Source organism: Theropithecus gelada, chromosome 8 (assembly GCF_003255815.1).
Source record: "Theropithecus gelada isolate Dixy chromosome 8, Tgel_1.0, whole genome shotgun sequence".
Taxonomy (NCBI): Eukaryota; Metazoa; Chordata; class Mammalia; order Primates; family Cercopithecidae; genus Theropithecus; species Theropithecus gelada.
The window spans coordinates 128,232,344-128,258,016 of record NC_037676.1 but is presented as its reverse complement, the minus strand read 5'-3'; the positions used below and the strand labels follow the sequence as shown (position 1 = coordinate 128,258,016).

The 25,673-nt window shown below is 37.9% G+C and overlaps 1 protein-coding gene and 1 long non-coding RNA gene across 2 annotated transcripts in view; both read left to right on the top strand.

Moving 5' to 3' along the window:
• The first annotated feature begins 4,135 nt into the window (after positions 1 to 4,135).
• LOC112630615 (superoxide dismutase [Cu-Zn]-like) lies at positions 4,136 to 4,868 on the top strand. Its single transcript, XM_025395027.1, is given in 3 exon segments — positions 4,136 to 4,537; positions 4,539 to 4,690; positions 4,693 to 4,868. Coding segments are annotated over 3 exon segments (624 nt in total). The 5' UTR covers positions 4,136 to 4,241.
• Positions 4,869 to 5,524: 656 nt separating this feature from the next.
• LOC112630564 overlaps positions 5,525 to 25,673 on the top strand; it is a 31,210-nt gene continuing 11,061 nt past the window's right edge. Inside the window, exons 1-3 of the long non-coding RNA XR_003120892.1 lie at positions 5,525 to 5,808; positions 10,564 to 10,815; positions 20,402 to 20,495. This is a non-coding gene — a long non-coding RNA (uncharacterized LOC112630564). The remainder of the gene's footprint in view (positions 5,809 to 10,563; positions 10,816 to 20,401; positions 20,496 to 25,673) is intronic.

Below are 25,673 nucleotides of genomic sequence, written 5' to 3'. Positions count from 1 at the left end.
TAGCTGTTACCTGTTGTCTTAAGTCAAGAAGGATAAGCCACCACAGCTGAGTCAAAATTGAGGCTATGGTGATAAATAGGATTTTCATGAATCCCATGAAACTAAGCTAAAACCCTAAGGGCATGTCCATAACACTCATGCACAAATTAATGGAATGACTTTTTATATAATAGTTAGGGATGACTAAGGAAGGAGGCTGTTGAAGGGCTGTCTTCAGATTACAGAACACCTGCTCATGTTTGAGCTCCCACATCAGAGACCGGGATTTAGCCAATTTGTAAAGAGATATTGCAATCACAGAAAAAATTTGGTCCCCATTGTCTGTAATATCTAGTCATATCTAGAGGAGCTCTCTGTTGCCACCTTGAAAAGGGTCTAGAAAGAGTTTTGATAATCTAAAAGGAGATAATGCTTTTTCCTCCTTAAATGGGTCATGCCACAAATAATGGGCTGTGCTCTGGAAAATTTATAATATATCTTCGAAATACTATGTTATTTTTCTGCTAGGGCTGAGAGCAATTAAGTGGAATCCTTTTTATAGGTCTCCTTGTTTAGTGAACAAAGTAAGAGATCATCTACATATTGTATCAGAAGAGAATCACAAAAGAAATTTATGAATCATGTAAATTTGGATTGAGGATCTGGGGAAAATAGGAGGGGGCTTCAGTGAACCACTGAGGTATGAATGTCTAGGTATATTGTTGTTCTACCCAGAGGAAGGCAAAAGGGTATATCCTGATCTACAGTCTACAGGCACACTCAAGAAAGGCCAAACAAAGATCCACAACAGTGAAGCAAATGTTGTTAGGCAGAATGGAGGACAAGATGGTAGTTGAGTTAGGAACTAAAACTCACTGGTCTCTGAAACTGGCACTAACAATAGTCTTAAAAGACCCATGCCAGTGTTCTACCCTGTGATTCTCCTTATGACAAACTACACTTTTAGGGAGCATAACACAAAAGAGTAACACAAATGAGGGCAAAAAAGGGATGAAAAGAAGGGCTTTGTTTTGCCAAAAATGCAAACAAATGGTAAAGAATAACAAAACCAGGGTATCAAACACAGAATAAATAGTCAAAGAACTCACCACAAAGAGAGTGAGTTCAGACCTGGTGCTGACTCGACAACATCACTGTGGACTTGATAAGTGGCAAACAATAAGGCACAAGGGGTTCTGCCCCAGTTGAAGGCTAGGGTCTGTGGTGATAGGCAGAGCAGATCTTATCTTGATGGAATTTCAAAGAAAACTGTGAAATAAATAAAAATCACTCAAATGAGAACAAATGTTATTTATTCAGTTTGCTAAACAAAAAGAGTCACCAATCATTTATGTTTGGCAGAGACTAAAATGCAGGAAAAGTGATAGGAAAGCTGTACAGTGGAAAAAGGGAAGGTATTAGGTATGCCTAATTGGAGGCTGTTGGCATGGGGAAATCAGAAACAGGCTAACTAGAAGTGGATCATCCTATGTGATTTGTTAGGAGTGCATATTTGGCTTCCTATGATTGGTTCTAAGTTAGAAATACAAGCAAAAGGGAATCTGGCAATTATTGACCAGGTCCTTACTGATGTTGAAGAGGTTGTGGTTGGGCTTCACAGACTGGTTGTTACAGAAGTTATAGTCAAAGTTGTATATTTACGTATGGCTTGGCAATTGTATATTCACTTTCCCACCACTTACTGAGTTTTTGAAGACAAGATGTTGATCATATTGGTAATGATGTCCACAGTGTTGGTTACTTCTCCAATAAGGGCATGCATGACCTGAGCGTTTTGCCAGACTTTCTAAGCAGTCCAAAAAGTGGCTTATCCAAAGAGATAGTTGGACCATGAATGTTTAGCTGGAATGGTAATAAGTTCTTCTAGGCTTATAACAAATCCTCAGACTTGAACTTGCAGTGATTCTTCAAATCCTAGGGGATAAAGACCAGCAACAGGGCAACCTAGAGTCCTAATAAGTATCTAGGCAGTCAGATTTTAGTTCTCAGTGACTACAAGTCTAGAGGAAGAAATAAAAATAGAATCGTTTTTAAGGCTGTTAGTTTGTAGCCAGATGCTGAAGGAAACTGGAATAATTGAAAATCTAGTAAAAGTTGACAATCTGTGCCAGGTTAACAATCTGTGCAAGGTAAATACCAAACTGAAGTTTCCACAATGATAGAGAAAGCTTGGCTACAAAGGTTGCATATTGATGAGTTACTAGCAGTTTACAAAGAAGCACTAAATAGCTCAAGCACAAATAAACAGAATCAGAATCTGATAATCTGGAAAGATGTGCTGTGATTTCCCATGGAAACACAAGTTTTCTTTCTACAGTTACTCCTCCCCTTTTGATCAAGGACAATCTCAAAGAAAGATTATTCTTGATCACAAATTAAAGTTGGTCTTATGAGATTCGGCCTTGTTATTTGCATAGGTGCAGCAAGAGTGCAATTTACATATAGATCATATTATAGTTGCTTTGCTGGAAGTTTTCATAAAGAATGTCAAATTGGACTTTTCAAAGCCTCTTGAGGATAAGAAGCCAAGCCAACAACTCACATCAGATTACACATGCAGTACCTATCGATTTGGCAGGCATTCCTTTCTTCATGAGATCCCACAAATATCCTAAGATTCCAGAGCCAGCTGGGAAGTGATATTCCTTGCTCACCTACAAAGCTGCGAACCCTGCAAAACCAGGTTTCAAGCCAGTTTTCACAAGAGGAGCTTTGTAAGCATCGGCCCCATAAGGTCAACCTTAGTTCCTAAAAGTGTCTGGTCATATCTGATCAAATAAACGTCATTCTCAAATGTGACATCCAGGCAAAGCCTTGGTTGTATTACCAATGTTTTTGTGCCCTGTTAACAAAGAGGACAGACTCTTATGGAATCTATGCAAATAACCATATTGCCATGAAGATTCAATGAGAGTTTCCAAATTTTGAATGGATGAGTCAGGGAAGAAAAGAAAGAAGTTTCATTTCTGTTTACAAGAAATTAGCATAGTTTATAAAATTGTTTGAGTGATAGCTTAAGAGAAAAAGAAAAGAAATTGTTATTTCCAGAAAATAGAACAATAAAACATCAACAATATTTCAAATAAAAATCATAACCATCTGCTCATTCAGTTCTATAAAATTAACTTTTCTTCCACCTGATCTTGTGTTACTTGTTTCATGAATGCATCCGCTTCTCAATTAGAAGTCTGCAACTCCTGACTCAGTCCAATGGTATGGTTTCATAGTCATTTGAACAATGCCATCAGAAATCTGTTCCCCAGAGTGTATGGCATGATCCTTTTCCACCAGACTCTAAGATTGTTCTTTTTTGCTGAAGATAGAAAACCTTAGCCTATAATTGATTGCAAGGATTTTATGGAAACATCAGTGTAAAACAGAACAAACAAAACTATCAGTAGATGATAAAAGTCTAAAAATGGCTATCATGTACATATTATTGATAATTTTCTTTATTTATTTTATTTTTATTTTTTACTTTTTGAGACAGAATCTTGCTCTATCGCCCAGGCTGGACTGCAGTGGCGCGATCTCAGCTCACTGCAAGCTCCGCCTCCCGGGTTCACGCCATTCTCCTGCCTCAGCCTCCCGAGTAGCTGGGACTACAGGCGCCTGCCACCAGGCCTGGCTAAGTTTTTGTATTTTTAGTAGAGACGAGGTTTCACGGTGTTAGCCAGGATGGTCTCGATCTCCTGACCTCGTGATCCGCCCACCTCGGCTTCCCAAAGTGCTGGGATTACAGGCGTGAGCCACCGCGCCTGGCCTATTGATAATTTTCAAAAGTGAATAATCTGAATAGAGTTCATTATAAGAATAACACAATTGACAAACACATCTGGTTGTTTCTGTTGTACAAAATAAAATAAATTCAATCCAAAAAACATTTTAGACAAAATATCTATAAATACAATGTATTAGCAATATTTTCAAAGAGGTTATATCTAATTTATAAAAATGCTTATATATAACCTTACAAAGAAAACATTTTCATATATAACATAAAAATACTGAAACATTAGATGCCGCAAATACCTAGCACTTCATTAGAATTTACTAAAAATATATCAGTTATCAAGTAGAGTCAGTAAATCTGAAGTAGATTCTGAACATTAGAGTATTAATAAAAATGCAAAGATAAGTGAAGTGAATCCCCAGTGTAAAACTACCAGCCTAGCATATATTGGTTCCAAATAAAAGAAGTAAAGTTTTAACCAAGTTACATTTTGAAAATATAATGAATTATGACTGATAACACTATACTGTTTTTATCTAACATCAAGCAAAGCAACACCAGGAGTCCGATAAATAGAAATATATCATGGACAGTGAAAACATTAACAATTCTGGGGTTTGTGTTGTCATCTCTTACAGCATTTCCTGTTTCCCTGGCAATCCTCAGAACTCAGACAGGAGGGTGGCCCCATCAGTGCATGTTGAAGGGCGAAGGCCTGGTACAGAGAATTATCCATTTCAAGCAGAAGGAAAATGGACAAGTTGTGGTGTTGGGACACATTACAGGATTGCCTGAAGGACAGCAGATTCCATGTTCATCAGTTTGCAAATAATATACAAGGCTGTACTAGTGCCGGTCCTCACTTTAATCCTCTATCTCCAAAACATGGTGGACCAAAGGATCAAGAGAGGCATGTTGAACACCTGGGCAATGTGACTGCTGGAAAAGATGGTGCGGCAATGTGTCTATTGAACATTCTGTGATCTCACTGTCAGGAGGCCACTCCATCATTGGCCACACAATGGTGGTCCATGAAAAACCAGATGACTTGGGCAAAGATGGGAATGAAGAAAGTACAAAGATGGGAAATGCTGGAAGTTATTTGGCTTGTGGTGTACTTGGGAATTCCCAGTAAACGTTCCCTTGGATGAAGTCTGAGTGCCAGTAACACATTTGTTATCCTGCTAGCTGTAGAAATGTAACTTGATAAACATTTAACACTGTAATCTTAAAAGTGTTAAGAAAAAAAAAAAAAAACACATTCACAATTCTCCAGAAACTTCTTATGTAGAATACAGTTTTAAACATGTTTATGGTAATAACATTTTACCCATACAAATTTAACCTGTGCAAATCTAAGCATCTCTTCTGATTGGACAATACTTCCTAGACATCTTGTCAATGATAACATATCAAATCATCCTAACTATTTCCAACTCTCATCTTTTCCCACAGTAAAAGAACACATCTTTGCAACTTTCAGAGATCCTCTGGGAAATCTCAAGGGCAATTTTGGGCACTGAGGAGGCTAGGAAGACTGTGCTTGATTGTTAGCTGAAACAACTTTTGGCTGTTTTGCACAGGACTAACAGGCCCTCTGCTTTATGTTAATTTCTCACTTTAACTTGTTTGCTCCATTTTGGGTGCAGACCCAGCCCCATGTGCCTGACCACAAACCAACATTTCCTGTCTCAATTCTCCTATTCATATAATGTTTGAGGATGTTTGTTAAGTTTTAAGAATTCCCTCCCCTCCCCCCAGATTTAAGCAGGGTTTTGTTAATTTCCCCTCAACTTCCCACAGGTATCTTAAAAACTTTGCTCACTCATCCCTTCTCTGAATTAGGATTTGAGCATCTTTCTGTTATGCTGTTACCCCACTCTTATTGCAATACTCCCCTTCTTCAGAAAGTTTTTCTAGACTAATGTCCAGATTAAGCTTCTTTTCTTTGACAATAATGATGCCACGACTTGGACAAAATGCCCATTGCCCCTGGCTCCTGCTTTCTTCACCCAGTGCTGCCTTATTGGACTCCTTGTGCCTCTCCGTGACTGGGGAAATCAGGATCCACAGTGGTAAGTCATGATTTCTAATCCAGTGTTCCAGACATCTGTCTGTTGTAGCACAGTGAGAAGTTGACTTATATTTCTCTCATTTTTGTCATTTTCTTCTGTTTTTCTATCTTTCCCTTCTGCCTTTTTTGAGTGTGGTGAAAGCCCCTCATTCTCTCCTGAGAATCATACCTGAGTTGAAATCCCAAGGCCTCTAGCACTGGCAGGTGTCCCTTCCATTTTCATGAGAAACTGTCAATTTGGCTATTGTTCTCCAGACCCCTCAACTGTGGGGTATGCTCTGTGTTACTGTGGTAATAATTCCACCCACTTTCTTCAGGAAAAAAATGGTAATATTTTACAACTTAAATTTCAATGGCCTCTTTGGAGAATGTAGAATTTTTCTAAATTGTCTCATTCTGCAAAGGGTGATTGAATCCTGCACCACCAAGAGCTCATCGAAGCAATAGATGCTTTGTTGATGGTGGTGGGCATTTGGTACAAAGAGGCAGAAAAAAAAATGCTCTCTCTCAAAAACTTTTCAGTGACCATTGCTTCTTTCAAAGACAGTCTTCCTTCCCCAACACCTCCTGTGACCTGTGTCTTCCATCACCTATCCCCCAATCTCTCTTTTCTACCATCTTCCATGTTCCCTTCAGCTCCCTTTAATTCTTGGAGCTTCCTCTTTCAACCCTCTATCTCCTCCATCTTTCTGTCCACTCCTGCCAGACCTTTCCTCTCCCACTCTGGCCCCTCAATTCCTTATAATCACTTGAGCTTTAAGTCCTGTCCCTTCATAGGAGGCTCTAGAGGAGCCCAGGGGCACTGAGAGCAACAGCCTGAGGCTAAAAAGGCTCACTGGAAACAGGCTGAATGTTTTAGCCACTCAGGTGAACTCTGAAGACACCAGATGACTGCTTGGTCTCTCCTCTATGCCTCCCTTAAAATTGAGTCCACAACTTCCCTAGAATTATACACCAGAGCCAAGGGTAGCTTATAGGTCTCCTACACAAATATTGGTGAAGATGCTTCAGTTCTCATATTGAACATGTTACTTCAACTTGTCCATCTACCAAAAGTATCACCCTTATAAAAATATAAAGGCGAGGCAATGATGATACTTTGTTTCTTTGTTTGTTTTTTGAGATGGAGTCTCGCTGTGTCACCAGGCTGGTGTACAGTGGCACGATCTCGGCTCACTGCAATCTCCACCTCCCAGGTTCAAGTGATTCTCCTGTCGCAGCCTCCAAAGTAGCTGGGATCACAAGTGCATGCCACCATACCCAGCTAATTTTTGTATTTTTAGTAGACAGTGTGTTTCACCGTGTTGGCCAGGATGGTCTCGATCTTCTGATTTCATGATCTGACTGCCTTGGCCTCCCAAAGTGCTGAGATTACAGGCATGAGCCACTGTGCCCAGACAATACTCTGTTTTTTTATATGAATCAGTGAGTTTTGCATTTCTGTGATTATGCCTAAGTCATGGCTAAAATTTAAAAATTAAAGCTGTAAGTTGGCTATGTCTGCCTATATGTTTATGTATGTGTGTTTGTGCATGTGCACATACATTTCGTTTGTGTAATATTTTCCTACCTCCAGATGGTATTACCACATTAAATTATATTACACCTTAAATAAGCTCATTTTGGGTTGACTTAGAGATGAATGAGAGCCTACATAAGTATTCTTGAACTTCCTTGAAATTAGGATAATCAAATTTCTAACATCATCAGTGTGAAAAAAGTATTTTTATAAAAGCTTAACAAAATGTTAAAAAAAATACAAGTTCACCAAATTTAGATAAACCTTTGGCCAGTGAGAGTAGTTTGATATAATTGATTTAATAAATAAAGATAGCTATGTCTTCTGAGTTGTCCACATTATAAAAATACATTTTTGTTCTACTTGAGTATTTTTTTCCTAAACTTATACAAATATACTGAATCTCTGTGCTTGATAATCTAAATGCATTCTTGGTATACTCTAACTGTATGTTTGATATATTCATGACATATTATGTCTCATGATTATCATGTATTTCTTTTATTTTTATTTTATTTTATTTTATTTTATTTTTTGAGATGGAGTCTCACTCTGTCGCCCAGGCTGGAGTGCAGTGGCATGATCTCACCTCACTGCAACCTCCACCTGCTAGGCTCAAGGGAATCTCCTGCCTCAGCCTTCCAAGTCGCTGGGACTACACGCGACTGCCATCACACCCAGCTAATTTTTGTATTTTTAGTAGAGACGGGGTTTTACCATGTTGTCCAGGCTAATCTCCAATTCCTGACCTTGTGCTTGAGATCCGCCTGCCTCGGGCTCCCAAAGTGCTGGGATTACAGGCATGAGCCACTGCGCCCAGTTAATCATGTTATATCTGAAAATGTTTTCTCTATAAAAATTATGCCCATCCACTTTCATAAATTTGATGTAATATCCACCCTTTTTTGAAAATAAAATTAATTATTACGTTTACACATATTTTCTCTGAAACTTTCTGTGGCAACTTTAAGTGCCATAATGACAATTAAATTTTTCTGCCAATTGTATTATTTTTATAGCAAACTTTCATCAGATCTTTTACTTTCAAAAATTATCAAAAACATGTTAACCACGGCAATTTTAAGTCTTTTGTCATCTATGGAGGACTTAGTTTCAACAAAAAAGGACTGACTCAGAGATACATGGAAAAGGATTATGCTAGGTACTCTTGTGTAAAAGTTTCTAATTACGTTGTTTAAATAACTTTGGGACCAAAACAATGAACTGAGTCAGGAATTCTAGAACTCTAGTTGAAAAAGAGATGGGTTCATAAGACTACTAATCTGTGATCAAGTGGGACAAGAACTAATTACTTAGGAGTGAATGAACTGATGATGGATAATTATGGGACTTTTTTGGAATAGGGCTATTCCTTTAATGTACTATTTTCCTATTTTCTCTCTTTTTTTTTTTTTTTTTTTTTTTTTGAGACAGAGTTTTGCTCCTGTTGCCCAGGCTGGAGTATAATGGCATGGTCTCGGCTCACTGAAACCTCTGCCTGCCTCCCAGGTTCAAGCAATTCTCCTGTCTCAGCCTCCCGAGTAGCTAGGATTACAGGGGAGTGCCACTACACCCGGCTATTTTTGTATTTTTAGTAGAGGCAGGGTTTCACCATGTTGGCCAGGCTGGTCTCAATCTCTCGACCTCATGATCCACCCGCCTCGGCCTCCCGAAGTGCTGGGGTAACAGATATGAGCCACCACGCCCGGCCTAATATTCTATTTTCTGGACATAAGAAAACCCCTCCTCTTTTTTTAAAGGTATTCATCACTCATAACAATTTCATAGACTATGCTAATTTCTAGTAAACAGAAATGAAACTTCTTTCTTTTCTTCCCTGACTCACCCTTTCAAAATCTGGAAATTCTCATTGAGTCTTCTTATTTTCATGGCAATATGGTTATTTGCATAGATTCCATAAGAGTCTGTCCTCTTTGTTAACAGGGCACAAAAACATTGGTAATACAACCAAGGCTTTGCCTGGATGTCACATTTGAGAATGACGTTTATTTGATCAGATATGACCAGACACTTTTAGGAACTAAGGTTGACCTTATGGGGCCGATGCTTACAAAGCTCCTCTCGTGAAAACTGGCTTGAAACCTGGTTTTGCAGGGTTCGCAGCTTTGTAGGTGAGCAAGGAATATCACTTCCCAGCAGGCTCTGGAATCTTAGGATATTTGTGGGATCTCATGAAGAAAGGAATGCCTGCCAAATCGATAGGTACTGCATGTGTAATCTGATGTGAGTTGTTGGCTTGGCTTCTTATCCTCAAGAGGCTTTGAAAAGTCCAATTTGACATTCTTTATGAAAACTTCCAGCAAAGCAACTATAATATGATCTATATGTAAATTGCCACTCTTGCTGCACCTATGCAAATAACCAGGCTGAATCTCATGAGACCAACTTTAATTTGTGATCAAGAATAATCTTTCTTTGAGATTGTCTTTGATCAAAACAGGAGGAGTAACTGTAGAAAGAAAACTTGTGTTTCCATGGGAAATCACAGCACATCTTTCTTGATTATCAGATTCTGATCCTGTTACTTTGTGTTTGAGCTATTTAGTGCCACTTTGTAAACTGCAGGTAACTGATAGTTATGCAGACTCTCTCTTCTCTGGTAGAGATTTAACTGACTTTCTCTCACACTATGGAAAAACCAGTTTTTGTAACTACTAATAAATTGTACTTGAATCTGTTATCTTGCACAAATTGTGCACTTTTACTAAATTTTCAAATCTTCCAATTTTTCTCAATATCTAGTCATAAACCCCTAAAGTAACCTTCCAATGTTTCTCCTTTTTTATTATTTATAGTCACTGAGAAAACCTTACTATCCAGATCCCATTTGAGACCCTAGGTTGCCTTGTGGCTGGCCCCCAGGCTCTGAAGAATTACTGCAAGCTCAAGTCTGATGACTTGTTACAAACCTATGAAGATCCATCATTGCTAGCAGATTATGCATGGTTCTGTTTTTCTCTGGACAAGCCCTGACTGGACCACAAAAAAAGAATGGGGAAATGCTCAGGTCATGCATGTTCTGATAGAAGAGGTAACCCAGACTCTGGGCAGCATTACCAAGAGCATCAAAACATTCAAAGATCAATGCTACATGATCAAAAGGGCTCATCCACTAACCTCTTGAAACCTTCTGGAATGGATACCCTTGGGTTCAACTTCTGTCTTTCTCACATTAAGATCTCCTTTTATATTAACATTTCTCTTTTTTCCTTTTAGGCATCCAACTTTTAAGATGCCTGATCTGAAGGACACTAAAACAACTGACCTTTGCCAGCATGCCAAACAGATGGTTTAACTAGTCCTCCAGGAACAACACTGAGCAATCCTGACCTGGGACTATTTAACTCTGCCATCTCCTACTTGAGATTCTCCTTGTCTCTCTGTTCAAGGACACTTTTTCTGAGCCTTTCTTGAACAAGAGTGGAGGATTGATAGGGCGATTAAACTCTGTCCTTGACACAACTTTAGGTTGGTTTGCCTAAACCACTAGGTGGTCAAATCTATATGAACCTCCTCCAGCATTCTAATTTGTTTTCTCTGTCTTAGACCCAGAATCCCACTCCATGTGCCTAACCATAAACCAATCTTCATGCCTTAACTTCTCTGCTACCAATATTTGATGTAGCCCAGTAAGTTTCAGCATCATCCCTCACCTCCACACAGTCTCCCACCCCCTCACCGCCCCGACCCCCTCACCGCCCCCATCCCCACACACATATACCAGCTCTTAGCATCAAACTCCCTTCCACTTTCCATAAGCATCTCTCCCAAGGTCTCTGCATATAATAGCTATGTTTGCTCACCGCATGCCTGAGACTTTCCTGGCTTAGATCTTGAGCATCATTCTATTGTAAGATTCTCCCTTAGTAATGTTTTCCTCACTTAACTTCAGATTTGTACATTTTTTTTTCCTTGACAGTGCAAAAAGATACCATTTAGGATTTGATTTTCAGAAGGTAAAATATAAAACGTTGTCAGGAAATTTGAATACTTAATTAAGTAGGATAATGGATTACTGAGAAATAGTACTTGGTTATCTATTTAATCAAATGATGTAAAATAATTTTAGAGTAGATATAGGAGGTAACGTAATTGCAAAGAACTTCATCTCTTTTATATGAAGACTGTTCTCTTAAACAATCAAGGACTCGAGAAAGTCAGTACAAAGCACAGAAAATTATTCTGATGAGATTCTGAATGTTTATCTTCTAAGTAGATTACTCAGAAGGTAAAGAAAAATATTTTACAAACTCTTATTAAGAGAATACACTAATCCAAATAAAATATTTTAATAGAGAATAAAACAAATGCTAGTTTTGCATCTGCATATTTGATACTAACGCTTATATTAAAAATTTTGTAAATAAACCCATTAAGCTTTAGCCAGCTGTGATTACAAGAAATAAAATTTCCTATCCATGAACCTCCTACAACTTTATCTAGTTAGGGTTTTGTAGGGTTTTGCCCTACACTTTCCCATTTCTCATCCTGGAATAACTACTCATTTGACTTCAGAAAAAAATTACTCTTGTTTTCCTTAACAAAAAAATATCCTGCATACCTTGCACTCAAAATGTTCCTTCCTGCCACAGTCACTTCTACTAGAGTCTCATTCATCTCATTGATATATATTGGTTATAACTGTTTTTTTTTATTTTTTTTGAGACAGAGTCTCACTCTATCACCCAGGCGGAGTGCAGTGGAGGAATTTCAGCTCACTTCAACCTCTGCCTCCTGATTTCAAGCAGTTATCCTGCCTCAGCCTCCTGAGTAGCTGGGATTATAGGCATACGCCACCACGCCCAGTTAACTTTTGTATTTTTAGTAGAGACGAGGTTTCACCATGTTAGGCTGATCTCAAACTCCTGACCTCGTGATCCACCCGTTGGCCTCCCAAAGTGCTGGGATTACAGGCGTGAGCCACCGTGACCAGCCTCGATTATAACTTTTAACTACAGTAACTCCTATTGCATAGAGAAACCTTGGAGGTGGTATAAAAGAAAAGTTACTGGATATGTATTAAAACTGCCAGATAGATCTTATTCAAACTGCTGCAGTAGGGGAGAGAGGTTTCTGTATGGAACTGAGCTCAACTTCTAATACAGCAAAGACAGTTGTGGATTTATAGCCAAGGAGTACAGCAAGGTGGTAAGCAGATGGAAAATTAACTAGATATCCAAGGTAGAGGGATTCTTGCTAAACTGACTTAATAAAATTATTTTTAATAATAAAACTGTTAATTAATAAAACTATTAATAATAAAACTACTTTCTAAAACTAAGATATCCAGAGTGGAGAGTGAGAAACTTGATCAAATATCCAGTGGTCTAATATCAAGAATTAGTAAATTCTTAATAAATTCACTGAGCAGGAATCTTTGCTAAAACTGGACTGGGCAAACCAAGGTCAAAGTCTACTTAGGAAGAATGCTCCAAGGAGCCTGACTCAAGTTTGGTCAAGGGAAGAGTCTTTTTCAGTGGATAATTGTGAACTATTTTCATACACACTATTTCGTAGGAGACTAACATCTTAGGAATATACATCTCGTAATTTTTGCAGTAATAAACATCCCTATAATACAACTCACTGTAGCAAAAAAAATAAACATATTCATTAACACACCCAAATATATAGACTGTCTGTATTATATAAAAAATAATAGGCAAAAAGTCTATAAGCAGAAAATTATACTTAGTAATTAATGCTTCAGTATTTTATTCTAGTTAGATAATCTAGGTATCTAATGAATGCCCATTAATTTACAAATTTGGCATCAGTGTAAAGTTTTATGTTATCAAAAAATCTTGGTCTTGAGCCAAGATGACACACTATAAAATGTAATTAGTTACTTTTGAATTAACATTTGTCAAAACAGTGATTCAATTTAACTAAGTGAAAATTTGTATTTTTATAATTATAAATATATAGTAACTAAAATGATAGATTATTAAACCAAGAAACCTGTATAAGCTGAGGAAGAATGTGCCCAAGTAGATTAAATTGTGTGCTTGTGTAATACCTAATACTGAGAACTCAGAAGACATAACTGTTTTAATTAAACCAACAATATAAAGCTAGTCTCATTTGCCAAAATTTACCTAAATTATGTGAACTTAAATTCTTAGAATATTTGAGCTAGTATATATAAGAATATTAAAAGTAGAAATGCAATTATCTTAATTTCCAGAAATTTTTGAATATTTTATGTATATAAGACCTTAGTAAGCTCTAAGTCTATCAGAAAATAGTACCTTTAAAAATTTTGATAGTCTAATTTAGTAATACCATCTGGAGGCAGGAAAATATTACATACCCACAGACACATAAATATACATACCAATCTAGAAGACTTATCATTTTAATTCTAAAATCTCAGCCATAGGTCAGGCGTAACACAGAAATACATAACTCACCTGTTTCTATATAAAGGGCTCTTTTTGTTCCACTGGGTAGAAATTCCTGATTGAGTTCAAAATAGAGAAAAAATAGACAACAAACAAAAATCACAAACCCAATTTTCTGACATCTTTCTGACCTAACAGAGACACAATATCTGCAAACCATTTAATTCATTTACAGAGATTACCAAGTGACCACACACACACACCACACACACACCACACACACAAATTCAGCACTAGAGATCAACTGCATAGTCAATGAAAATTAAATTCCGACCATGCTACCAACAGACAAGAGTCTGGAACACTGAATTAGGAATAGGGCTCACCTTTAGGTCCTCGTATTGCCAGTCACAAATGGAGCATAAAGGCTCCAAGTGTCCTTATTACCTGGGTGGAGCAGATGGAGATCTGAAGGCATGGTCCCATTTTGAGTCATGGCACCAATCCTGTCAAAGAAACAGACAAGTTAAAAGATTGCTTTTATTTAGGCTATTGCAATAGGGAAACCACTCTTATATGAAGATGATGGGAATGGCTCAGCCTCTTAGGCAGTTTGGCTTTTATAGGGAGGGGTAAACACAAATGCAAATGATGTGGTTTAACACTGTTCAGTTTGCAAACTGCAGACGTCACAGTTTGCTAACTTTCCAAAACATTTGGAGATGTTTTTCTCGGTAGTGGTTGTGGTTTTTGTTAGTAAGCTTTGGAGAGCAGAGTTATTATCTCAGCTAATCAGCTATGAGACAAAGAACAGGATGTAGATTTTTTGCTTTGTCAGCAGGTTTTGTCAGCAGATGAAAGGGTACAGTTTGTGGTAGGTCTTGTCACACTTGACCAAAGATCTTCTAGAAGAGTTTCACACAGAGATAACATCAGACAGGAAAACCAGAAACAGGAAGGAGGTTGTGGTCATTCCCACCCCCACCCCCCCACCCCAAGTAAGGCTAAGAGGCTGAGACATACCTCCTTGCAGCGTAGCTCACTTACTTGCATGTGATGCACTTCCTTCCCATGCCTGCCTGCCCCACCCCACCCCACCTTCTTACACATAGCCTTTCTTGCCCTGTGAACACCCATTTCTACACCTCTCTATTTGCACTCACGCTGACTCAATCAGTGTGTCACCTCATCCCTCCAAGGCTACTGTACTACCTTCCAAAATGGCCGCCTTCCTTCCACTCTTTTTTCTCACAATTTAGTTTCCACAGAGAAGCCAGAATGAACAAAAGTGAAAATCTGATTTTGTTACTAACCTGTTCAAAATTTTTTTGTCTCTCCCTATTACCCTTCAAGGAAAGCCTATGCTACATAGCACAATATTCAAGCCCTTCATGTTCCAGGTTACCCCCTTTTCTTGCCAGCCCTTAGCCAACTCTACATTCCAGCTCTGCGGAACCTCCAGCTGCTTTCCTACACCCCCTGAGCTTCTCCGTGTCTAAGACTTTGCTTGCGCCTTTTCTTTCACCTCCAATGCCCTCCCTCCAACTGGCTAAGTCCCAATGTATGTATATAAGAATTTAGAGGATACCTCTTCTGAATTTATCCCAGGCCCCAACTTCAGCCCCCAGCCTTCCCTACCACCTTGAAGCTGAGTCTGGTTGAAATTCCTCTATTCCCTACCCTTTCCAGTCACAACACTTACCACACTGTTTAACAAGTTCCTCCTTCTTTTTCTGTCTCTGCAGCTAGACCAGGAGCTCCCTACAGGTCAAGACCATGTGTTCTCTGTTGTTTTTTCATGGCAAGGGGAGACATAGGGTTGCAGTAGTGAGTGGGCATCTGTTCTCAGAAGGCAGTGCCTAGAGCACTATAAGTACTTAATAAACTCTTGCGAAATTAAAAAGTGGGTGAAGTCACCGTATATGTTTAAAATTGTACAATACACTGGATTTACAGAACCCATCTCAAATCCTGTAGAAACAAGACAAACTCACATAAAGCAATTAGCAAAAACTGAAGACTCTGAGAGGTAGAATGTGAAATAGAATGATTTATGTTAATCAATTGTGTTACATCTCATGAAACCTAATGAATGTTAGAACATAGTAACCAGCCACTCTGGGGGTCTGGATATTCACTTATTTCAGGATTGACTTCTTTAACTCAAACCCAGGAGAGAATTCCTCCTTAAAAGCTAATTCTTGGGACATCTTCTGAGCAAGCCGCATACTGAAATCAGTTTCATTCCTTTTTAATTAACCAATGTGAACATCCTCTTTGCTTTCATGACTATGGGACGTATTCCTCAAAGTCACATCCACACTCACAACTATATTGGTTCTCACACAGTACCCTAAGCATGCCCAAGACTTGATAGATACTGCCTGAATTGGTGACTTGCAGAACAGCTGTACACCACTTCTGGGATGGTTTATGATTTCCTTAATATGAGTCTTGGTTTTCTTTATCCCAAATGTATTGTCTGCAATATCACTCAAGATTGTTAAGATCATAGTCACAATTTAAAAAACAAAAGTATGTATCCTTACTAACTATATTCATAAATATGAGTTACAAAGTGTAGAATAACTTCAGAAGAAGCACACCCCAAAACTACAGAGTAGTGCCATAGGTAAATTGCCTCTTATAGATGCTGTATCTCAGGAGAGGGCACTCAAAGGAGTAGGAAAGCTCTGAGGTGGAAACTGCATGGTTTAATTTGGGTTCCCCCAGAGGTAGACCCTGACACAGGATTATTGCAAATAGATTTGAAATGGGATCCCAAGAAACATCAGTAGGGGGCTGGAGAATGAGAGAGGCAAGAAAAAGAAGCTAAAGGGGAATGTCATTGTAGGAAACAAGGTCTCAGTCTCCAGGAGATGGAGCAGAACAGCCTCAGAGATGACTCACCTGAGTAGTAAGACATCTGAAATATTTAATTTAACAATTCCCATTGGCTATTAGTTGACAGCTGTCCTGAGGGTATTAATTCCCTGCATTTCAGCCCACCTGACATCAGGTCAAGCATATTATCATGGCAGAGGGCGCCCTTAGGTAGAAAGTCATGGGTTCTTGTAGCACAAAGAACACAAACTCTATTGCATTTCAGTTGAATCTAAGCTGTTGCATGTGTAATAAGCTGTCTCAGCTGATAGGCAGGCAAAAAAATAATTATGAATTTATTTAGTTTCATTAAGTTTCTGCAATACACCATCCAATAACTGGATTTCCAAACTCATTCTCAGACTTTCATTCACTCCTTTTCTACCTAAATGAGAACAGTTACCTCAAGCAAATTAAATGTGCTGATTCTGTCCTTTAAACTTTTGCTCAATCCACATCCAATGCATGTTTCTTGTAGGTCCAGAAGCAGATCCTGATGCAGGGATCCCAGTATAAATGATGTATTAAGGATGTTCTCTTACAAGAAGGCAGGCAGGAAGCAGGAGAGGGAAGGGAAGAAGCCAAGCTGACGTGTGATTTCTCAGGAAGCTCCAACTGCAGCCTGTTCTACAGAAGGCTCTGAAGTATAAAATATACCCTAGGGTGGTCATGACTTAAGACAAAGGAGCTGGGTTATTCTATTCCCAATAGACAATCAAGCATTGGAAACACTGCCCTGAAATGCTCTAGGTGGGGCACGTTAAGTTTGTCCCATCTGTCACAGATTCTTACATTTTCTCGTTAGTCACAATTTCTGGGAGAAAATTTATAAACAGAAAACTTAGTGGAATAAAGTAATCTGTTGTAGCATTTAGAGCTGAGGCCACAAATGATGGTCATCATCTCCCTTCTCTGACACTGTTTTAGATTCCTTGTGAAACTTTGGCTAGTGCCTCTGTCAGTGTAGGTGACCTTCCTGGAGGGGCTACTAAAATCACCCTCCCTGAGGAGTCTAGGTCGCTAGTTACCACATTTTATCAAGCCATAGCATGATAATTCTAAGAGATGCCCCAGTAGGTTTCCCAAGTGCAGAACATTATTTTGTGTGCTCACCTTATATAGCAGACTATTCTCATGGTCCTGGCAACTCAGCTCTTTCATGCATCTTCTGCTGCTGAGCATCCATTGAGTTTCAGCTCAAGATCTCACCTCTTCCATAAAACCTTCCCTGGTCCTTGCATTCCTCAGTGCCTTCTTGTCCCCATAACTCAAAGAAGTTACTGCTTATGCCTCTCATCTGGCCTGAATCTCATTCTGCATTGTAATTCCTCATTACAGAATGTTTATTGACCTTGGACAATGTAATTTGGTTGACTTGTGAGCGTATGTGTCGTCTTTTGATGGGAACCTGGGCACCTGAACAGGGTTCTGCCCCACCCTTCAGGGGCTGTCTCCAGGGCCTGACACAGGTTGCTGTGTGTCCCCAGGCCTCAGGGAACTCACGTTGAATTAGCAACTGAATGGCTCACAGAATAGCACCTCTGCACCTTAGAACTACTTGTGATTTTTCTCATCATAAGTCTTGCTTCCAAGAGTTCTCTAACTTATTTGGTTATCAGTGACACTCATTATCATTCAGGCCACAATCATCTTTCAAAAAAAAAAAGATAGCTTTCAGAGGCTTAGCCTTATTACATTTTAAAACCAGCCCTTAAAAGCATATATTTCTAGATTCTTTATTATTAATCCAAATTATGTGCAAATGAATGCCATAACTTTCCCCTACAACGGACAGGGTATTTTTGTTCTTTTTTTTTTCTTTTTTGGCATTACTCAGACCTTGAGGTTGACAAACATACTTTGGGGATATTGGATATCTGTGGAGAAGGCATAGAAACATTTACATAAAGAAGCAATTCAACCTATATTGAACACCTTTTGGGTGCCAGGAATTGCCCAAGGGACTTTATATAAACTGCATTGTCCACAGGTTTTTTTCTTCTCTTTTTTTCTGAAGCACATACATTGGAATATTTTGAGGCATTTTATAGCCTCTTGTGGGAGCTTAAAGGGAAAGGAGGAAAACTCATGTCACTTCATTTTGCAATTAATTACTTCTTCTGGGAAGAGTTTGCCTTGTAATTGTAGTATTTACGTATTTATTATTTCTGATTGCTCCTGTCTTGTATTCTCTATTCAGAAGCAAAACTTTGATATAAAAATAGTACTAATCTTGACTATGTATCTCCAGGTATCTAATCTACTCTCCACAAATAATATTGAGATGAAATAAAATGTTACTATTAATAGAGGTTAAAATCTATTGAATGCTTGCTGTAAACCAGGCACTCTGCACAGCCCTTTACACACATCATCTTATTTAATACTCAGCAATTTTCAGAGGTAAGTACTACTATCATCTCTGTTTCATAGATACAGAAATTAAGGCTCAGGGCAGCTGAACAACTCCCCAAAGACCACGCAGCTAGTAAGTAAAGAAATTGAGCTTATGCTGCACAGAGGACAAAAAGCCTCCCTCCTTGGTTCTCTCCTTGGAGATGGCAAAAGAAGTTGTATTCTCAGCCTGTGATCTTGCTAACCAAGAGATCACAAACTCTTTGGGTCTCAGTTTCCTTATTTATTGAATTGATACTCTAACACCCACACTGCTATGCTCATCTATCTGTCCATCATTTGTCCATCTTCAAGCATTTAACTTTCACTGCTTTATATTTTGCTTACAGGAGCTACTGATAGCTCTCAAAGAACATAAAGTGTGTCACATTCATCTTGATACCTATGGTTCCTCGGCCACTATGCTAAATGCTTTAAATATATTAAATCATTTATTCCTCATGATACCATAAGAAAGGTATTCTTTATATCCCCACTTATTTCAGACTTAAGGAGGTTATTTGACCCCAATCACAATTACATTAATGGTGTCAGATAGATTTGAACATAGATATCTGGCTCCAGAGTCCATGGTCTTAGTTACCGTGCTATACAAGAGAGCAACTTAATTTTCTTCTCAAATCCAGGTGCTGTTTCAGAAGAGATTTTCATATGTGTTTTTATCTCCTTTTTCTCTTTATTCCTTAGCTCTTGTTTTTATTCCATGATCTGCATTTATTTTTGTATAACTAGAGATGTGATTTTTCACTGCACATTACTTTTAAAATCCCAGATATGAAATCTCATACGGACGTTAATTTTAATTTGCCATTGATTTTTTTCTTAGAAACAATATTGGAAGAGAACAATTTTCCTCTAATTTTCAAGTTTTATGACCTTAAATGTCATGGGTAGCAAAAATGCCACTTTGGCATAATAATAATTTTGAGTAAAAAAATTGTGAAGATATAGATACCAAAAAAAAAAAAAAAAAAAAGGAAGAAGCAGCGCTCTGCCCTCCACCTGTTTTCCTAAAATTAGCAAGTAAATTTGCAAAAGTGCACCTCTTCACCTCTGTACCAGGAAAGATGAAAGTTAATCACCTTTACATAGAGACAACTTTAGATCCTTGTCAGCCTGGAGATGGGATGGTACCAGAAGGATCCGCAGAATAAGCTTTACCAACTACACTTCGTCTACCACTAGTTTTTCATATATTTGCATTTCCACAATTTACTATTCCTAGAGGTTAAAAGTCCCTTTCCTCTGTCTTGTCACTTCTCTAAAAATTTATTGTTCCTTTGCTCTGTAAGTCCGAGTTCTAACCAAACCTTTAAGTTACTTATCCCTGAGTTTCTCTCATGTACATATGAGATATACACATTAGTAAACTTCTGTTAGTTCTTTGCTCATTAATCTATCTTTTGTTGCAGAGCTTCAACTGAGAATCTAGAAGAGAGTAGACAGAAAAATATTTTTCCCTTCCCTCCAAATGCAAGGATAATCTTACGTGAGTCCAGGAGGAAGGTAAGTAATATTAAAGATACAAGAAGATGAATAGCTTCCGACTTTGCCTTTTAGACTTTCAGAAGATAAGGGTTTAGATGAAAATCAACACAAATCTAGAATAAAGCAATTACAATGAGTGGTAGGTCTCAGATATGCTAATTTTGGTCTCTGCAGGTCATAGAAAACAGAATTAAGACATAGGGACTGAAAAAGATTGTTAACTAAGTCCTTTACCTTTAAAAATGAGAAGTAACAAATAATTTAAGATTCAAACTAAGCAGAACATAATTTTGAAAAATGAACGCTATGACGAAAAAATCAACAGCAGTAAAGTATCTAAAAAAAGAAAAAAGATTGGTCAGTTAAGCTATTCATTGTGAAAACCTTGAGGTATAACCAAGAATATCCAAAAGCATTTCTGCCATCAAAACATTACCCTTAAGATTAATATTAAGAAATAAAGGAAACGAAGCCTAAAATATAAACAGATTCATTTTTTAATGTGACTTTTATTATTTACTTAAAAATCTGCAGTCAGAAAACATAAAAAGAACATTCACTAACCAGAGCCAAGTGACTACTCTCCCACAAGTTCTTAACACTTTGCAGTAAATTGTTATAGAAATAACCAACATCACACACACACACACACACACACACACACACACACACACACAGAGCACACACATTCTTCCCAGCTTTCTTGCAATTGGTTTGGGATCCATTAGTGAGAGATGTTTTTGTAGCCACAAGTAAACAAATTTAGAAAAGAAAATAGAATAACATAGCATTTAAGCATTTGACCTCAAACTAGGTAAGCAATAATATACAAAGTAAAGATAGATGATGATGGATAGGTAAATCATAGATAGACGATAAACAGGTGGGTGGATGGATAGATAGATAGATAGATAGATAGATAGATAGATAGATAGATAGAGATAGATAGATACATACATACATACATACATAGATTTCAATTAATGGGCATTCAAAAAAATATTGATCACAATATTCACGCAGAATATTTAACTGTAGAAAGGTTATATTCCAAGGCCATCAACAGGCCAATGCAGGTCTGCAAATGTTTATCTCTGACAAGATGAGTACTGAAATTGAGAGTAAGTCTTTAGAAACTTTTATAGACGTTTGGCAAAGAAATTTCAGGTCTGTTGAATCTAATGATAAAAAAAGAGCTGCATTTTATGCCTTTTTAATAATTTTTGTAGTAATTGATTTTTATTCTATTTTATGAAACAATCAGCATTAGAAATTAAAAAAGATAAAATTATCCTTTTCCCACAGGTAGTTTGAGAAGCTTGGAATAAAATTATATTTGGTCTTGGGGAAACTAGGGATTCTTCCTTCTGTTGTGGTTATACAAAACATACATTTAACGGGCCTATCATTTTATTTTTGCGGAGATTGTAATTGCTCACTATCAATGTAAGATAAATTACAGGAGGTGAGTGAACTGAGAGAAAGGAAAAAATACCTTCCTGTTTAGTAGTTACAAGTTAGAACTGTAGGCACAGTGTAACATTAGGAAATACAGCTGCTGACACACCAGTAGTTTGCCCTTTTGTACAAATAGTCCTGAGGTTATTATTATTTTTTGTATCTATACAGTTTTTCAAAACTCTATTGTGGACTTTATTCTGTTATTCATAGACATGACAAGATAACTTGTCCCATTAACTTCTGGGCTAAAGCTACCTTTTAGACTAAAGGACAAGGAAAATGTAAGCATCCCTTTTAGGTTTTGGGGAATTCGTGATATCTGTGACATTAGCCTCACTTTGTTTTTGGTGGCACTTTTCATGTGCTGTGGTTTGCTGTCCATGCAGGGCAAAGCTGAGCTGGATGTATGTAAGCAAAAGGTGCCCAAGAGTATAAAGAACTAAAATCTTTATGCAAAAACAAAAGAAGATGTAAACCTCAAGCGTACCTCCACCCATTTACACTTCTTAGCTCCAAACCACAAAGAGAACAAAAAGGTACTTTCTCAGACTTGTTTTTTTGTCACGTTTTTTGAGAAAAGTCATGGTTAACTCTTAAATGTACTGTCCTGGCCTTACTCTTAGATGTTGATCTTTTCAAAAAATTGATAACAGTTGACTGCTCTTAGAGAGCATCTACCTGGCCCCCCCAAACCATATCCCTGTTTCTTGGTCCACTGGTCCTATGACCAGCCTTGAACTACGGTACCTGTAATGTACAAAATCTTTGCAAATTGCCAGATGTCAAGGCTACTTCACATTTAGACCAACCTTCATGCTAGCAACACATACTTTTTTTTTTTCTCACCTCTGTAACCTCTAAGAAGTTTTTGTAAAATTAGGGCACAGTCCGTTTTGCTGCCAGGCAGTTGTCTCTCCAGAATTCCTTCACGTGGACTGTGTCTATGGGTGAAAGTATATGGCTAATGTGAAATTCAATGCCGCAGATAACACTTACCTTGAAAAGGAACTCAGAATGGAAGTGATATTAACATGCCCTCTAGGTGTTAAATAGAACAGCTGGAAAACAGTTTAAATTATCATTGACTGAGCCCCATTTTCGAACCCCATTTTCCATTGATCTGGAGCCGGCGTGTCCATTAAGGTTGTTGGAAGGACGTAAGAACACCTGTAGCCAGATTTGCTAAAATTGACATCATCTGCTAACAGAGGGTAGGCCAAGAGGCTGCCTAGATTCCTGTTCCTCAAAGAGTAGAAGTACTCTGCTAATTTTAAAACAGAAAAACTTAGGAGGGAAAATATGAAGAGTCCTAAAACCCCATGTTGCTTTGTTTTGTTTTGTTCTGTTTTTTGAGATGGAGCCTTGCTCTGTTACCCAGGCTGGAGTGCAGTGGCACAATCTCTCCTCACTGCAACTTCTGCCTCCTGGGTTCAAGCAATTCTCCTGCTTCAGCCTCCCAAGTAGCTGGGACTACAGGCACCCACCACCATGCCCAGCTAATTTTTTTTTTTTTTTTTTTTTTTTTTGTATTTTTAGTAGAAACAGGGTTTCACCACATTGGCCAGGCTAGTCTCGAGCTCCTGACCTCAGGTGATCTGCCCACCTCAGCCTCCCAAAGTGCTGGAATTACAGGCATGAGCCACTGCAACTGACCCTAAAAACCCATATTAATGTTAATATGTTCAAGGATAAGGAAAATTAGATGAGTTACAGTTATCTTTCAAATGAGTTTAAAAGAGGAAGAGTTTAAAAGCATCTATTACACATAAGATACATAATAGAACATAAAAGAACTCTAGGAATAGCAACAGTAAACTTGTCAGATAAAAAGGAAAATCCAACATGTGTCAGAAATAACCATTTATTGTGGACATCGTAGTGGTTTCTATTAAAAAAGATCTCCTCTAAATTTCAAAATAAAACACAATAAATTGTAGCCTACAAAGATATGTTTACAAAGAAAAAAACAAGCACACAATACAAAGTAGTAGTATTAATTGAGTAATCACCCAGCAAAAAGAATATTAATTTATGCTATTACTATTACTAAGGAAATGCTAACACAATAAACTCACCGTCAAACTAAAATACATACTAAATAAATATTTAAAGCCATTAGAAGAGAGAAGGAAGACAACAACACAAAATCACAAATAAAACAAGGAAAAGATAAAATAAAATAAATTTTTGATAAAATAGCAGTAATATTAAGAGTACTTTGGAAAAAAATAGTGAAATTTATGCATTTGAATTTAAACAATTTATCAAACACTGAGAAATATGTTAATAAAATTTGGAATAAAAAACTAAGAAACCCAGCAATTTAGTTGTGTTTATATAACATTTGTTATTTTATTCAATCTTCAATGATTTAAACCAGTGTCCAAATCTCCTAGGAAATTGAGACCTTCAGTGGGATGGAGGGTAGGTCCTGTTCATGTTTCAGTTACCTATATAATAAGTGTTCTGTAAATGTTTTTAAATGAAAGAGAATGTTGAGAGAGTTCTAGGTTATAGGAAAAGAAAAAGAGATTTAAAACAATACAAAAAGTAAATAATTACTTAAAAATAAAACTACCTTACTTTGGCATATTTACTGGACAATTTTTCCAAACACTGAAAAAGAGATAGGGAAGATAAGAATAAAGTATTATTTTTTGAGATAAGTGCTAGGCACCATGCTCAGAGCATTACATTAAAAGAGGAGAGAGAGAGAGAAAGAGAGAGAGAGAGGTGAAAATTATAACAGAAGACACTGATTTATCAATGCTTGTGAGTAATAAAATTATGACACTAGAAAATAGGATAAAAGTAAATACTAAAACAAATTAAGCTCTTTTTGTTGTAGAATCTAAGGAAACCCCAAGCACTGCAGTTAAATTCTTAAATACTAGTGACAGCTAGAGTGTGAAATGAATGGATTCCATTTCTGGCAGCAAAAACTGAGTACCTACAAGTCAATGCATTAAGAAAGAGATGTTTTTTTGTTTTGTTTTGTTTTGTTTTGTTTTTTTTTGAGACGGGGTCTCGCTCTGTCACCCAGGCTGGAGTGCAGTGACCGGATCTCGGCTCACTGCAAGCTCCGCCTCCCGGGTTCACCCCATTCTCCTGCCTCAGCCTCCCGAGTAGCTGGGACTACAGGCGCCGCCACCTCGCCCGGCTAGTTTTTTGTATTTTTTAGTAGAGACGGGGTTTCACCGGGTTCGCCAGGATGGTCTCGATCTCCTGACCTTGTGATCCGCCCGTCTCGGCCTCCCAAAGTGCTGGGATTACAGGCTTGAGCCACCGCACCCGGCCAAGAAAGAGATGTTTTTTAAACACACACATACCCCACCCTAAATGTACAAGAACACACCCATCAGTGGAGAGGGAAAGCCTCTATGAGATTGAAAAGGCTTTAAAATACCTACATTATTCTAAGTAGCAACCCATGTCAGTGGTATTATTTCTGAGTCCTGTCAACCCCCATCCACACTCCATCTTAACTTCCACCACTAGATTGAATTATCCTAAAATAGAAACCCGATGATACATCCAAAGGTCTAAAACCTCTTCATCCCCCAAACTCCACCCTTGCCATAGCACAGAAAAGATCAAATTCCAAAGTCATACAAGTGGCCCCATCCATTCTTGATGTATCTCTACTTACTTTTTAAGAAATTCGTAATTATTAAGTTTTTGTTGTTATTTATGGCAGTAAGAACATTTACCATAGGACCTGTCCTTTTAACAAAT